Source organism: Mesocricetus auratus, unplaced genomic scaffold, assembly GCF_017639785.1.
Source record: "Mesocricetus auratus isolate SY011 unplaced genomic scaffold, BCM_Maur_2.0 Super-Scaffold_100022, whole genome shotgun sequence".
In the NCBI taxonomy this organism is placed as follows: Eukaryota; Metazoa; Chordata; class Mammalia; order Rodentia; family Cricetidae; genus Mesocricetus; species Mesocricetus auratus.
In genome coordinates this window covers 29,223,052-29,239,017 of record NW_024429203.1, presented here as the reverse complement: position 1 = coordinate 29,239,017, position 15,966 = coordinate 29,223,052, and the positions used below count along the sequence as shown (strand labels likewise).

At 41.5% G+C, this 15,966-nt stretch overlaps 1 protein-coding gene across 5 annotated transcripts in view; it reads right to left on the bottom strand.

Moving 5' to 3' along the window:
• Nucleotides 1-1,560: 1,560 nt before the first annotated feature.
• Nucleotides 1,561-15,966, bottom strand: part of Il18 (interleukin 18) — a 26,665-nt gene continuing 12,259 nt past the window's right edge. For 4 of the 5 annotated variants that reach the window (XM_040729792.1, XM_013112955.3, XM_040729793.1 and 1 more), the window contains 5 exons: nt 8,244-8,330; nt 7,109-7,120; nt 5,329-5,466; nt 4,210-4,343; nt 1,561-2,213 (listed from right to left, as the gene is read on the bottom strand). In XM_040729792.1, the coding sequence (XP_040585726.1) occupies nt 1,986-2,213; nt 4,210-4,343; nt 5,329-5,466; nt 7,109-7,120; nt 8,244-8,325 (594 nt within the window). In that variant the 5' untranslated portion in view covers nt 8,326-8,330 and the 3' untranslated portion in view covers nt 1,561-1,985. Of the gene's footprint in view, nt 2,214-4,209; nt 4,344-5,328; nt 5,467-7,108; nt 7,121-8,243; nt 8,331-13,147; nt 13,288-15,966 lie in introns of those variants that run through there. The other variant, XM_013112957.3, reaches the window with a different exon arrangement.

Sequence of the window (15,966 nt, the reverse complement as noted above, 5' to 3'; positions counted from 1 at the left end):
ACAAAAACTAAACAAAACAAACAAATAAAAATAGTGAGAGGCCTAGCCGTGAACCAACACCTCAGACATCACTGGAGGGAAAAAAAAATCAAAGGCCAAATTTTGAGGCTGTTTGAAGCTGTGACACAGCCCAGCCATCTGTGTAGGTTTTGGACAACTGTCAGTACATTAACAAGATTTCCAATTGTGAGTAGCCGTTTTCTATGCACTAGGGTAAATTTGAATTCTCCTGTACAGCATAATCAAGGCCTTGAATTTGGAGAAAAAAAACTAACAAGGAAAATGGAATAGGCTTTTATGAGCTATACTTTAAGTTCTAAATTAAATTATAACTATTCTCTTTAAGTTATAATTTTTAAATTATAAAGCCCACGTGTTGAGAGAAGATAGGAAGAAAAAAACTACAACATATGTCTAAGTCAGGAAAAAAGAGCAGAAGACAATGAAGTGTTGTTCCTCTTGAGGAGAACGGAGTCTGCAGGAAGAGAAATGACCTAAAGAGGGAGGGAAAGGCCTCATGTCTGAGCTGTGATGTGAGTGACAAGCTGAGGGGGAAGTGGGTGTGGACACTTGGAGAAGTGTAAACTGTGCTGTGTGCCACCAAGATCTTTAGCTCATGTGACATACACAGCTACCCTGTGGAAGAGGTGATTCTGTTGTTTCCATTGTATATGTCTGGCCACTGAGTCCCCAGAAAGAGTATATCCATGTCTATATCTCTTGTTCATTTTGATTCCTAGGTTACGGAACAAGATTCAAAAATGAGGTTGTTTGACTCTGAAATCCAGTCTCAATCACATCACTCTACCCCACACTTTAAGCATCAGCCATCAGGAGTAAAGCCTACCCTGGGGTGTCAACGCAGGACTGAATTCAAGGCCTTGAGGAGATTTGATCTCAAAGAAATGATAGAAAGAAAGCCAACAGGGCAGAATTGAGTCCTTCAGTTTTCTAACTCCAAACATACTGGAGAGCGGGCCAGGGATGATGAAATAAAGTTGCTGTCAGTGTGTTCTGTGCTTAGATTTTATTTTTAAGTGCGCCTGCAGTGCGCACACGTATGTGTGTGTGTGTAGAGAGAGAGAGAGAGAGAGAGAGAGAGAGAGAGAGAGAGAGAGAGTGTGTGTGTGTGTGTGTGTGTGTGTGTGTGTGTGTGTGAGTGCCCACAGAGACCAGAAGGAGGTGTCAGGTGTCAGGGCTGCTGGAGCTGGGGTCATAGTCAGTGTGAACTACCTAATAATGCTTATTTGCTTAAACTTTTCACAGAGAAATAAAAATTATAAAGACTAAGATAGCATATGTAGTCAGCAAGATGACTCAACAGATAAAGACACTTCTATGCAAGCCTGTTGATATGAGTTTGATTCCTAGACCCTGGAACCTGAAACCACACAAAGATGGAAGGAGACGAGACTCCACTCACTCAGTGTGGCAAGTGCACACCCCACATATACTCACGAGTCCTCTGGAAGAGTGGCGAGTGCTCTTAGTCACTGCGCCATCTCTCCACCTCACAAGTTAAAAGTCACCATACAGCTATTACCATACTTTAATGACATGTTGAAGCCATTATTGGTATTTATTTCACCGTCACAGAATAGATTGCTTTGAAAGATGTGCTGGAAACTTGACCTTCAGTATAACTGTATTAAGGCAGTGAGACATTTAAGAGGTGGAAGATGAGCAGATCATGAGGGCTCCAGCATGGGGAGAACTAAAGCCTCTCTCAAGAATGAGTTGCTATGAAGTGAGGCTCATCCGTGTGCTATGCCACACGCAGCTAATTCCTTTCCCTTTGTCTTCCATGTTGTAATGCAGCCAGGGTCATTCACCAGGGAGTAGGAACTGGGCTAGACACATGAGATAAATGGACCTGTTTGCTTTATAAATTATGCAGCCTCGGGTATTGTGTTATGGCAACACAGAATGAATGGTTTATCACAAGGCTCATGTATTCTAATCGCCTTTCTGGAACACAAAAATACTTAATGCCTGTGAGGTAAGGTAGTAAGAGTGAACATTACAGATTTATCCCCATTTTCATCCTTTTCTTTCAAAATGAGTTTGAAAACATCATCCTCCTTTTCACAAGCTAGAAAGTGTCCTTTGTACAGTGAAGATTCAAATTGTATCTTGTTGTGTCCTGGAACACCTCTCTCAAAGAATATGATATCACTTTCTGTATCATTGATATATTCAGGTGGATCCATTTCCTGTGGAGAAAACACAAATTACATAATTTTTGTTGTTGTTCGTTTTTTGAGACAGGGTTTCTCTGTGTAACAGTCCTGGCTGTCTTCAAACTCATTTGTAGACCAGGCTGGCCTCAAACTTACAAAGATCCGCCTGCCTCTGCCTCCCAAGGGCTGGGATTAAAGGTGTGCGCCACCACCGCCTGGCCAGACATTACACAATCTTTGAGGATATAAACAATTGGGGCTGGAGCGATGGCTTGCTGCTATGGCCTCTCAGAGTCTGGAATTTGGTTCCTAGCACCCACATGGGGTACAGCTCACAAATGCCCAAACTCCAGCACCATGGGATCCAACTTCCCCTCTGGCCTCTGAAGATGCACACATACACACAGACATACATACAGAAATATTTTTTAAAGGATTTTTAACAATTTGAATATGTGCAGTTTATTTAGAAGCATATTACTAAACAGACCTAAAGCAGATTTACTTTTTTCATGAGTTAAGAAAAAAAAACCCTGAATATAGGAATAATAAGAGTACTGACCTCCCCTCTTTAATTACTAACTTGCTATTTTCTCGTCCAGTCTGACCTTTCCCACCATGGCAAGCTTATCAACACACCGGCCTCCTGGTTCCCCTTGCCCAGAGAGCTTCCTTCTGTTCTCTTCCACCAAGTGGAGTTCAGGTGTGCTAATGGTGAAGTAAAGTTCTAGCAAAGACATCTCATTGGACTAATAATTTCAGTTCTTGTCTTCAATCATCCTTAACTAAACACACTGATGGTCTCCTTCCTTAAGCTCAGTATCTCCAGTTTCTGAATCAGTCATGGGAGATGCAGGTGTCAGAATCTTAGCTCCTTCTTTCTGTGGATCCTGAAACTAAACTGTAGCATTATTAGACCCAGCAGCTGTTCTACAGCTGAGTCTTGGGTTCCCCAATAGCCCAGCTGCACTGACTCAGTCTGTGGCCCCTGACTCTGCTTTCCTGCCAAGCATGACAGTGGACAGTAGTCTCTCCCTTCTGTCATGAGTTTAGTACCAAGTACTGTTTCCTGAATCTGTTGTCCAGACACCAGGGGCCTAATCAGGACTAGGTTCTGGAAATGGTAGTCCCTCCCACTTGTCCTACAACTGCTAGGAAAAGAATAGGGGTTTCCTATTCTTGCATCTTGTCTCCTTTTCAGGATGTATGAGAAAATGTAGGTTCTTCCATGTTAATAAAAGAACTGGTATTTTGGAGTTAACTTTGACCCCAGGGTAGCAAAGATCCCCATGTCCCTATGGACTGATTGGGAATCTCTAGAATTAAAAATGCATTCTATTCTCTTAAGATATGCAGAAGACTCTGCAGGTGTGCTTTCAACTGGACTACTTAAATTGACATCCATAGTTCTTGGCTATTTCCCAAACTAGTATGGGCTGTGAACTGATGGTGGTATAAAGTTCTCTAGTAGCATCTCCTTCTGAAGCTGTGCCTGGTTAATCACAACTCAAGGAGATACTTTAAGCTGCACGAGAAGATCTAGGACCACGCTGAATCTTAAAGTCTAAATGAGAAGTAATCCTTGGCCACAAAGCTCTGGTGATATAACAGGGAAATGAAGCGGGTCTTACCCGAACCTAGTCTATGGCAATGATGGATAAGGTCTGCATTGGTGGGAGACCCTGAGCGTGAGACCTGGCACGGTGACATACAATTGTAATCCTAGCTCCTGGGAGTAGAGATGGAAGGGTTGAAAGTTCCAGGTCACCCTCAACTATATACTGAGCTTGAAGTCAGTCTGGGATGCAAGAAACTCTGTTTGAACAAAAGCATTTAGCTGTCTCTTCCTGTCTGACAGGCTCAGAGACAAAATTAGACAACCAAGTATCATCACTAGGCCAAAGGGCTTGACCATTCCCTGTACTCATCCATTTTAGTGGTTGTCTTTGTTCTTTGGGTTCTGAGGATATCTGGCTTTTATAATTGTGTCCATTAATATGACTAGAAGCAAAGTGAAGGTGACTCTTACCTGAAAGGAGATGACTTTGTCCTTACAGGAGAGAGTAAACATTTTTTGATTCTCCACAGAGAGGGTTACAGGCAGTCCCTTTGCATTAGAATCTCTATACATATATATTATCAGTCTGGTCTGGAGTTCATTAGCTGAAATAAATATTAATAAGTGAGGCCATTAATTAGGATAGCCCCCCAATTGGCATCTGTAGAAATTTAACAAAGGATAGATCCACCTTAATAGATCAGTCACAACCCTTACTCAGGTTTGACCAGACAGTTAACAGATATGAGGCCCACCCACACTTACAGGGTGTTATAAACCGTTGGGTGGGCAACATGAGTGTGTTAAGTGTATTCTGACTGTGGTAAAGATATTCTGATATTTTTCTTGATTTCTGATATTTTTCTTGAGTGTGTTAAACACATTGTGAACCCTGCTAGGTGTTATACACCTTTAATTCCAGCACTCTGGAGGCAGAGGCAGGCTGATCTCTGTAAGTCTTAGGATAGCTTAGTCTACAAAGCAAGTTCCAGGACAGCCAGGGCTACATAATGAGATCCTGTCTCAAATAAAAAATAAAGCTAGCCTCAAAACATAATGTTAGTCATAGAGTGTTAAAAACATTTAAGGCAAAAATTTTAGGATAGGATTTTTTTCAAGAATATACATCTAAGTAGGCCCAAAACGGTGATATTTGGAACTTATATCATGAGAGTCATGGTAAGCTTGTTTATTTTGAGAGGCACTCTCATGTTCTGGTGGAAGACAGATTTATTTGAAATGCCGTTTTACTTTTCATTTGAGTTTTGATGGTGTCAGCAGTATGTTCAGCTATAACCAATGGGGACGAATGATCCAACTTGAAAAGCTTCTTTTATTGAGAATGCAATTGATATAGGGGGACTGGAGATACACATATAGACTCACAGTGGTGTGGCCTCTACCAGTGTCTTTATTGCATCAAACTCCTCACTCCAGCTAATAAAGGGGTGTTCTCTAAAGTGAAATTATATTTACTACTGTGACTTTCCATCTAAGGATGGGATCTGACATTTGGAAATGCAGGCAGTAAAATGGAGTAGGAAGAATTGGTGGTCACCTCTGTGTTTTTAAATAAGTAGAGAAAAGTACCCTGTTGGTCAGCATCAGTCATATCCTCAAACACCGGTGGTTTTCTTCTGTCAACGAATAGAACTTGGTCATTAATGTTTCGTATTACTGTGCTTATACCACCTTCAAGCCTGCCAAAGTCGTCTGATTCCAGGTCTCCTATAATATATATTGAATCATTAGTGGTAAGTTGTTTTATTAGATCAGCAAACAGACCTAATAATACTGTTTCCAGAGTCAGCACAATCCTCTGTTCTAGAAGCAGCAATGAGCAAGCTGCCTTTAGTGTTTCAGTCTGCTTCTAAGAGCATACCAAAGTGTTTCCTGCTTGTACTCAGAACTGCTCTCCCTCCTCAGGTTCAGATATTTTACTTTCTGGCCAGTCTCCTTTGTTTTCCTACACTTTTATTTAGCTGTCCATGCTCTGAGACATCACCAAGCCCTTTATTCCCCTGTCTCTGGGACCTCTTCCCTAACTGATCTTCTGCCTGTCCTCCCCTTCATAACTGCATCTTGTGGGGCTTCATGATAGCATTTTGTTAGTATCTTAAGTCCTTAACCAGCTGCAACGTGGTGGTGCCCATCTTTAATCCCAGCACTTAGGAAGCAAAGGCAGACAGATCTCTATGAATTTTGGCCTGGTCTACAGAGCGAGTTCCAGGACACCAGGCTACACAGAGAAATACTGTACTGAAAAATCAAAACCCAAAACAAAACAACAACAAAGTCCCAAAAAACAAAAACAAAAAAAACTATTTATGTAAATTTGAGGCCTGTGCCACGACAGGTCCATCAGTTGTCACTACTTTGTTTTCCAGCTGAGTTCTGTGTCTTACAGTCCACAGCTGTAGCTGTAGTTTCAAGTCTTCTCTCCCTCCCTCCCTCCCTCCCTCCCTCCCTCCCTCCCTCCCTCCCTCCCTCCCTCCCTCCCTCCCTCCCTCCCTCCCTCCCTCCCCCCTCTCTGTCTCTCTCTCTCTGTCTCCCTTCCTCATCTCTCCTTCTCTCGATTATTGCAGAATATTCCTTTACAGTGTGAAGATGTATCACTGTGATTCGTTTACTAAAAATCTACATGGCCAGTAGTCTTAACTGTCCTGGAACTTGCTCTGTATGTCAGGCTAGCCTAAAACTCAGAGCTCTGCCTGTCTCTGCCTCCCAGAGTGCTGGGATTAAAGTGTGTGCCACCACACCAGACTAAGGAATTATCTCTTGCTAGTGCACATGTAAACTCAATGGAGGGAACAATTTTTTTCCTCTAACAAAGGAAAATTCAGAAAAAGTGCCCCCCCCAATATCTAAGGCAGAGCCCACTTTGTATGCTGTGTGTAATGGACTAAAGCTTTGATTTGCCCATTATCCCTTTTTCTGCCAACCTGGCATTTCTACTCCCTGTTATCCTGAACAGTCAACACTGTTGTACAAGAATGCTGCTGAGTGTGCTGCATTGGAGAGGCCAAGGCAGGAGGATCACAAGTTTGAGGCCAATCCAGGTGATAAGGTGACATCTGGGCTAGTCTAGGTTATATAATAATAACCAGTGTCAAGTCAAACCAGACAACAGAAATCTCCAAGAACCCTGCAAGGGTGCTGTAAATAACAGTAGTAAAATGGAAACAACCTAGTCCATTAGCTAAGGAATTTAAGTTTTATTATGTTCTCACCATAGAATAATCTGAATTTAATACAATTCTGATTATTCACTACCAAGGAAACATCTCTATGAACAGTTTCTGCTAGCAGACAATGGATGTGTCAAGTGCCTTCTAATTTGCAAAGAGAGAAAAATAAATTTATACTTTACCATCATCTTCGGCTAAAGGGAGGAAAAGGGAAACATAATGTTATTATTCTATATATAGTGCAGCTCAACACGTCCCCTCCCATGCCCTTTAGCAACTCTATACTTCCTTCCACCACCCCCACCCAGGGTTTTAGTAAATTGCTCTGGCTTCCCTGGAACTCACTTTGTAAACCAGAGATCCACCTATCTCTTTCTCCTAAGTACTGGAATTAAAGGCATGTGCCACCATGCCTGGCCCCACTCCTTACTCCCTAACCTCTGTGTGATAGTGATGGCTCTGTTGACTTCCATTAGGGATATCAGATGACAAGCATTCAGGAGCTCATAAAATTAAGCTTATCAGGGTTTGCATGTTGGGTATAAAACTTAAATCTTGAGCTGGAGAGATGACTCAGTGGTTAAAAACACTGTCTGCTCTTCCAAAGGACCCAGGTTCAATTCCCAACACCCACATGGTAGCTCACAACCCTCTGTAAGTCTGGTTCCAGGGGATCCAACACCCTTTTATGGCCTCTAAGAGCACTTCCTGCTCCTAGTACACAGATATACATGCAGGAGAAATACCTATGCACATAAAATAAAACAGTAATAATTAAAACATTTAAATCCAGGATTTGTAAACCTCAATACATAGCTAAAGCATTTTTTAGTGAAGTGGAAAACTTTCCTTTTAAATTTATTGTTTAAATGGCAAGACATCTAAGGATTTTCCAGGAAGTTACCAAAAAAAAAAAAAAAGCTGACCTTTGAGTGAAGTCAAATCAACCATGGAATCTTAGAAGATTTTTTTTTTGGTCAAATGTATTCACATGAATGGTGTACATAGAACTCTAGGCCTAGAATATCATGAATTGTATTTCTTTTGGGAAGCAATGTTTCCTCAATGATACATTTTTATGATGGGCACCAGACATCATCTTAGTAAGCTACTGCTGGAGTGCCACTCCATGATGTGGGGCAGGGCACTGAGGCCTTGGGAATCTGTTTTTTTGTTTTTGTTTCTTAAGAGAGGGGAGTTCATTAACATTACAGTAGAATTGGATGACAAACAGGAGTCCAATCTCACTTCATGGTTTCCTTTCTAGTTGAATACCTGTATCCGAGCCCTGCATTTGTCTTATTGGTTTAGACTTACGTGTGAAGTAAAGTGTGTTGTCAATAAATGTCATTTCCCTGAAGTTGATGCAGGGGCCTTCTTCATGTTTGGCAGCCATCATTATTCCTAATGAAAGGAAAGAGTCACCCATGAGGAGACAAAGACTGTTCTTGGTACACATACAATGAACAAACCCCTTACCTTCTACTTTTTAAAAAAAGATTGTTGCCTTACTTATTTGGTGTTTGCTTGCTTGTATGTCTGTACCACATGCATGCAGTTCTCATGGAGGCCAGAAGAAGGCATTAGATCCCCTTGAACTGAAGTTGCAACTGGTTGTGAGGCACCATGTGGGTGCTGAAACTTCTGAACCCCAGTGCTCTGGAAGAGTAGCCGGAGCTCTTAATTGCCAAGCCATCTCTCCAGCTCCTTATTACTACCTTCTAAACTTCCACATTTGAAAGTCATTTACTACTCAATATGCTGATAAATACTGTGATGTTTAATAAAAGAGAAGCATCTGTCAGTCACACTACACTTTTGGAATCAGGAGAGTGCTGTTTTATAATATTTTAAAGGAGGAATATATGACTCACTATTGAATGATTGGTTTCGTGTTCTCTGGCGAGGCTAGAAATACATCCTCAACTGGGGACCAGTTCTATCTGAACTTAATACTCAGTGACCTCCTGTAGATGAGATGCTGAAGGTTCATGACCTCTTGGTTACAGTGGTGAAGGAGAGAGAGAGAGAGAGAGAGAGAGAGAGAGAGAGAGAGAGAGAGAGAGAGAGAGAGAGAGAGAGAGAGAGTGTGCTATTTCTACCTGGTGTCTGGGGCAGGGTGGGAAAAGTCTGAGAGTCTCTGACAGTTGGAGGGTTTCCTCCGAAGGCAGCAGCAGCTTTTGATCTGGAGTCTGGCTTGTCTATGTTTGTGTAGAGTAATAAATAAATATAATGTTTCTTTAAAAAAATCTCATTGTATTTGCTTTCTCCCTTTTCCTCATTCTACTCTACAATTACATGTGTTGATACTTCCAGAATTTTGTCATGGAGTAAGGGCTTGTTGTGGAGTTCTAAGTATGAGAAATCTGTGACTTCAGGTAGAAAAAAGTACATATTTATTCTTTTATTTCTAAGCTGAAATGTAGTACCCCTCCTGATGATATGTAGGAAACAAACTATAGTGCCCTGACCCTGCTACTAATGGAAATGCTCACTTATTATCAGCTACCATTGCTACCAGGCATCTTGAAATATTGTTTAAGATATGGCTCTTAATTCTCAATAGAGGAGTCTCAAATGGCTGAGAGGCACTTGAGAAAGTGCTCAACATCCTTAGCTATCCGGGAAATGCAAATCAAAACAGCTCTGAGATACCATCTCACTCCTGTCAGAATGGCTAAAATCAAAAACACCAACGACAATTTGTGCTGGAGAGGATGTGGTGAAAGGGGAACACTCCTCTATTGCTGGTGGGAGTGCCAACTGGTTCAGCCACTTTGGAAATCAGTATGGAGATTCCTCAGAAAAATGGGAATAAACCTACCACAAGACCCAGCAACTCCACTCTTAGGCGTATATCCAAAAGATTCCCATTCATACAACAAGGATGTCTGTTCCACTATGTTCATAGCAGCATTATTTGTAATAGTCAGAACTTGGAAGCAACCTAGATGCCCCTCAACCGAAGAGTGGTTAGAGAAAATGTGGTACATTTACACAATGGAGTACTATTCAGCAGAAAAAAAAACAATGGAATCCTGAAATTCGCAGGCAAATGGATGACACTAGAAGAAACCATCCTGAGCGAGGTAACCCAGTCACAAAAAGGGAAACATGGCATGTACTCTCTCACATATGGATTTTAGACATAGATCTGGGGAGTGCCAGCCTACAATCCCATGGCCAGAGAGTCTGGGAAACAGAACCTTCATTCAGTGGCTGATGGAAGCAGAGGCAGACTCCCATGGCTAAGCACTGAGCTGAACTCAAGAAATCCAGTGACAGAGAGGGAGGACTGATGACCAAAGACATTAAGACTGGGCTGGTTTAACCCCCAGAAACAGCTGACCTGACAAGGGTTAGCTCTTGAATCCCAGACTGATGCCTGGGAATCCAGCATGGGACTGATCAAGACCCCCTGAATGTGGATGTCAGTGAGGAGGCCTAGGTATTCTATTGAGCCTTGGGTAGTAGATCAGTATTTATCCCGGGTATACAAATGGACTTTGGGCTCCCATCCAACAGTGAGAGATGCACTCTCACCCTGAACTCTTGCGGGAGGGTCTAGGCCCTGCCCTGGATGAAATGACAGACTATGGACACCCCCATGGAGGGTCTCACCCTCCCTGGGGAAATGAGGGGATATTGGGGGGGTTGGTGGGAGGGCACGGGAAGAGGGGAGGGAAAGGGAGAGTGACCTGGAATTGACATGAGAAGCAACCTTGTTTCTAATTTAAATTTAAAAATAAAAAATAATATATATATATAAGATATAGCTCTTTATCACTTTGAAATTACCCTAATAGATCTTGTTGCTTAATGTATTAATAAGGAATAAAAAACACTATTTACATTGATAGATTTTTTTTGGCGGCACTCGTGAGGTTGAGCCAGAAGGATCTGTAGTATGGAGGCTATGCAGTAAGATTGCTACCTAAGGCTCTGTCTCAACAGCCACTTCCTCAGCTTTCAATTAGTTATTAATAGTTTTAATATTAGTATTACATACTATTTGATAATAGTACTAATATTATCTAATTTTATGAGATTCTTGCATGTACTTTAATTAGAAAATAATGGACCAGATGAAAGCAGCATCCTTAGGGGCTCTCTGCTCCCTTCTACGGTCATTGGCAGGTTCTTTCTATCCCTTTTTCTCCTAAAGTAGGAAAGGGACTTCTCTGCAGTTCACTGTCTCCTGAAGGCGGGTCCACTAAAGAGGAACACAATTACCTTCAATCGTCTTTTTTTTTTCTTCCTCTTTTGAGACAGGGTCCTGTTGAAATCATAATCCTCCTGCCTCAGGAGTGTTGAGATTCCAAGACTCTGGGGTCATGCTCCACCCCCCCACCCAACAGTAATTATCACTCTTTAAAGGCCCCTGCAAACCTTACTGTACTTCCTCTCTTAGGAATGTATCCTCTCTGGCTTCAGTAAGTTTTCATTCTTCATGTAGCTCAGGTGTTTGTTAATAATCTCTTGATTTTAGTCAAGATTTTTATTGATTTTAGTCTCTGCTTTTGATAATCTGTTGACTGCAGTCTTATTTCAACATACTCAGATACGGTACCTTCAGGGGAAAACTTCAAACTTCCCCTACACCACAGGCATGTTCTGGAGAACAGCTGGTGTCCCGTGCTGAGAGCAGTTAATGGATGGAGCAACCAGGACTGTGACTGAGTCATAACTGTTAATTGTTTTGATGGTTTGTAGCCACCAAGACTCATGTTGAGGCTTGGTCTTTATGTGTCAGTGTGGGAAGTAGGGCCATGTGGAGATGTCTGGGTAATTAAAGTGGAGCCCACAGGAAGGAATGGATTAGAGATTTTTCTCATGAGAGGGCTCTTTAAAGAAAGATTTATTTTAACTCTTTCTTGTGTGTGTGTGTGTGTGTGTGTGTATGTGTGTGTGTCTTTGGATGCCCTGGAGCCCTAGTTACAGATGGTTACAGACCATCTGTATTTATTACTTTTTAAGCCTCTCCCTCTGACGCCGGGCGTTGGTGGCGCACGCCTTTAATCCCAGCACTTGGGAGGCAGAGGCAGGGGGATCTCTGTGAGTTCCAGGCCAGCCTGGTCTACAAGAGCTAGTTCCAGGACAGCCTCCAAAGCCACAGAGAAACCCTGTCTCGAAAAAAACAAAACAAAACAAACAAAAAAAAAGCCTCTCCCTCTGTTTCTCTTTCTGTTTCCTTCCCTTTCTCCTGATGCCCCATCCAACTGCCCCCTAAATTGTCTGGCTTTAGGTATTCTGTTATAGCTCTAAAAAACTGGCCAAAATAGTATTTAGTCTGTGCTCTTAAGAATGCCCTAAATTTCTTTTAAAATAATCTGAGATCAAGTACTTACAGTAGAAGAAGGGAATGAAAACCCAGTTGAAAAACTTAATTTTAATGAAACTATCCTAAAGTATTTGTTACGTGCCAGATGTTTTAACAATTTGACCTACGTTCAGTTCATTATATCTAAATGTGAATAGTTATTAAGTGTATTTTATATTCCAATCAATAAATGGGTAAAGGAACTGAATATGTAGTTCTCAAAAGAAGTACAAATGGTTGATAAATACATGAAGAAAAAAAAAAGGCTCACACCTTCAGCTACCAGAGAAACACAAATTAAGAATACATTGAGGGGTTGGAGAGATGGCTCATTGGTTAAGAGTTTGTAGTGCTCCTGCAGAGGACCTCAGTTCAGTTCCCAGCACCCATATCAGGCATCTCACAATTGCCTATAATTACCTATAATCACCAGCTGCAGGTGATCTGATGTCTCTGGCCTCCATGGCAACTTATACTTACATGCTCATACCCTTCCACAGATGCATAAGCACACACATATAATACAATAAAAAGTAAATCTTATAAAAGTTACATCAAGTTTCCATTTCACCCCAGTCAGAATACCTATCATCAAGAAAACACAAAAACAAAACAAAAAAGAAATTCCAAACAAAAGCCAGCAAGAATGTAGAGAAAAAGGAACCCTTTTACATTTCTGATAGAAGTATAGTTTAGTTTAGTCTATGGAAATAAAAATGGAGGTCCCGCAAAAAATAGAATTATCATATTATCATGGTATATCACTCCTAGGTATATACCCAGATAAACCACAGCCACACATTGTGCATATCTGTGATACTCATGGCACTGTTCACAAGGGCCAAGTTATAGAATCAGTTGATGCCCACTCGCAGACAAATGGATAAACATATATACGTACACAAATGAGTATTATTCAGTCATACAGAAGGATGAATTATATTACTTGGTGGAAAAATGGTTGGAACTGCAAGTCACCATCTTCGATGAAATAAGCCAGAAAGCATATCTTCTCACAGATGCCCAGTCTAAATTTAAAAACTATGAAAAGTAGAAGGGAGATGATTTGAAGGAGGAAGGGGATCAGAGGAGTAAAGGGTGGGACTCTGTTTTGATTTGTTATTAGTGAATTGATAGCTTATGTTGTCTTCTCTAATATTCTATAATTTACATGTCTCTTTTTTTGTTTTTTGAGACAGGGTTTCTCTGTGTAGTCCTGGCTGTCCTGGAACTTGCACTGTAGACCAGGCTGGCCTCGAACTCACAAAGATCTGCCCACCTCTGCCTCTGAGTGCTGGGATTAAAGGTGTATGCCACCACTGCCTGCCCATATTTTTCAAAAGTAATTTTCCTGGAATATAGCAAATACTATGGTTAAGATTTGGATTTTAAAATTACTAGTATTTACTGTAGTGGGTATCTAATTAGTCATTGAGTGAATGGCCTTAGAGAAGGACTCAGGTACCCTAAAAATACTACTCCTATGGCTGGAGAGACAGCTCAGTGATTATGAGCACCAGCTGCTCTTCAAGAGGACTCAGATCCATTCTCAGCACTCACATGGCGACTCACAACCATCTGTAACTCCAGGTCCAGGGAAGCTGATGCCCTCTTCTGGCCTCCACAGGCAGCAGTGGTACATGCAGGCAAAACATCCATATACATAAAATAAATAAATTATTTATTAATTTACTACTCCTAAATGGGTCTGGTGGTGTGTCGGGAGTGATCATTGTTATTTAGAACCTCTTGTAAATATTGCCAGCCTTTTTTTTAAAAGAATAGTCCATAGCTACCTTCAGTCCCATTCAACCCTTTCCCCCTCCCCCACTTCCTAATGAATAGAACTTGGGCTCACAGGAATAACCGATGGCAAAAAAGGAAACATCCACAATTAGATCACTTAACCCCTCCTTCTGCGACCCTTTCACCTTGCCAACACCTGTTATCTGCTCACCTTCAGTGGCCTGGTTACTAGGCAATGACCCCTCTCCTTTGATTACTCTGCTCTTCCTAGTTTTCCGCCCTAACCTATATAATAAACCTAAGGAAAATAAAATCTTGCAGCTTGATCAGCCATGTTGTCTTGGTGTCCATTTCTCTTGTCTCTTGTCTCATCATTCCAGGTTCCCATGGGCTAGACCTTTGTTGTGCCCTGCTGGCCAGGGCAGTGGTACAGGTTTGTATTCCCAACATCAAGAAGCAAAAGCTGTAAGATCACGAATTGGAGAGATGCCTCCCTAGGCTACATAGTGGGGGGATGCAACTCAATGTTTGAGAGCTTGGTTGGCATACTCAAGGCTCCCCCTTCAAAAATTACAATAGCAACATAGAAACAAACAAAACACTCTTCCCGATACTTCTCGTACTTGTTTACCATTTAATCTCTCAGCATCTAATATGAGTCAACTGTGGGACCAGAAGCTGAGTGAAACTTTGGTCCCATCTTCCAGTGACTCAGACTCCAGTGGGTGGGACAAGGTATGATGGGTGCTGTAGGAGCTGGAGTTGCAAGAGATTCCTCGTGGTGGTGTAGGAGTTAGTGTAGTGAAGTTAGTGAAGACAGAGGCGGAGCCTCATCAAGGACCAGGGAGCAGGGAGGCTGGGGGACCAAGGTTTGAGGTTTCATCATTTTAACATAAAGAGTGTAAATGTAGTCATAGCTTTCAGAAAGGATCCCACATACTTCCAAGACTATTTTGTCCTTGGTAATAAATGTAGCAGTGTGGAGGTACCATTCTTGGGGTGCACATGTTGACAACCATCAAGATGGACGCATGCCTTCTTCCCAACCACCTTCTCAGCGTTATTAACAATGCTTTGTAGAGTACCTTCTCTTCACACCTTATCATGGTGGTACTTTGGCCCTCTTAATACTGTCTCCCATCTTGCTTGTATTTATATACTTAGAGATTGTTCATATCACAAATAGTAACATTGTTATCAGATCTGAAAATATTTAAACCTGGGCGTGTTGGTGTACACCAGTAATCACATTTGGTAGGTAAAGGCCTGAGGTTCAAGGAGGAGGCAGGAGGTTCAAGATTTTCTTCAGTTACACAGTGAATTAGAGTCCAGTCTGGGTTTTGAGAGACCCTGTCTCAAAAAGGCAAAAAGAAAAGAAAATAACTCTGATGAAACATAGTATTATATGGCTGGTGAGATGGTTCTGGGCACTTGCCGCCCATATCTGGAGATCTGAGTTTGATTCCCAGAACCTAAATAAAGGTGGAGAGAACTGACTGCACAAAAATTGTCCTCTGTCACACACATGTCTCATGTACACATTGTTATCAAATAATAACTTAATAATAGCATTATAATCAAGTGTGATAGCATAGACCTGTAACCCCAGTTACAAGAGTGGTTAGGACAGGAGCCTGCTTGGGTAACTCAGAGTGAGTTCAAGCTTAGGTAATTTAGCTCCTGTCTCCAAACTTAAAAAAAATGTATCAAAAGGAAGGGGGAAGGTTGGAACTATGGCTCAGTGTGAGAGCTTCTGAAATATGTAAGGAATAGCTTAATTTTTACCATAGTGGTGGAGGTGGATAATCCCATTACTGTAAGTTCTTCTAGTTGGCAATAGTGCAAACAGTTTACAATCCCCTTGACCTAGCAGCTCTGAAATTATACCAATCTTACCAACTCTTTAATTTGAAAATATTCATATTATTTCCAATTACTTAGAAAGTTAAACTGCTATTTTCCTATTACATTATT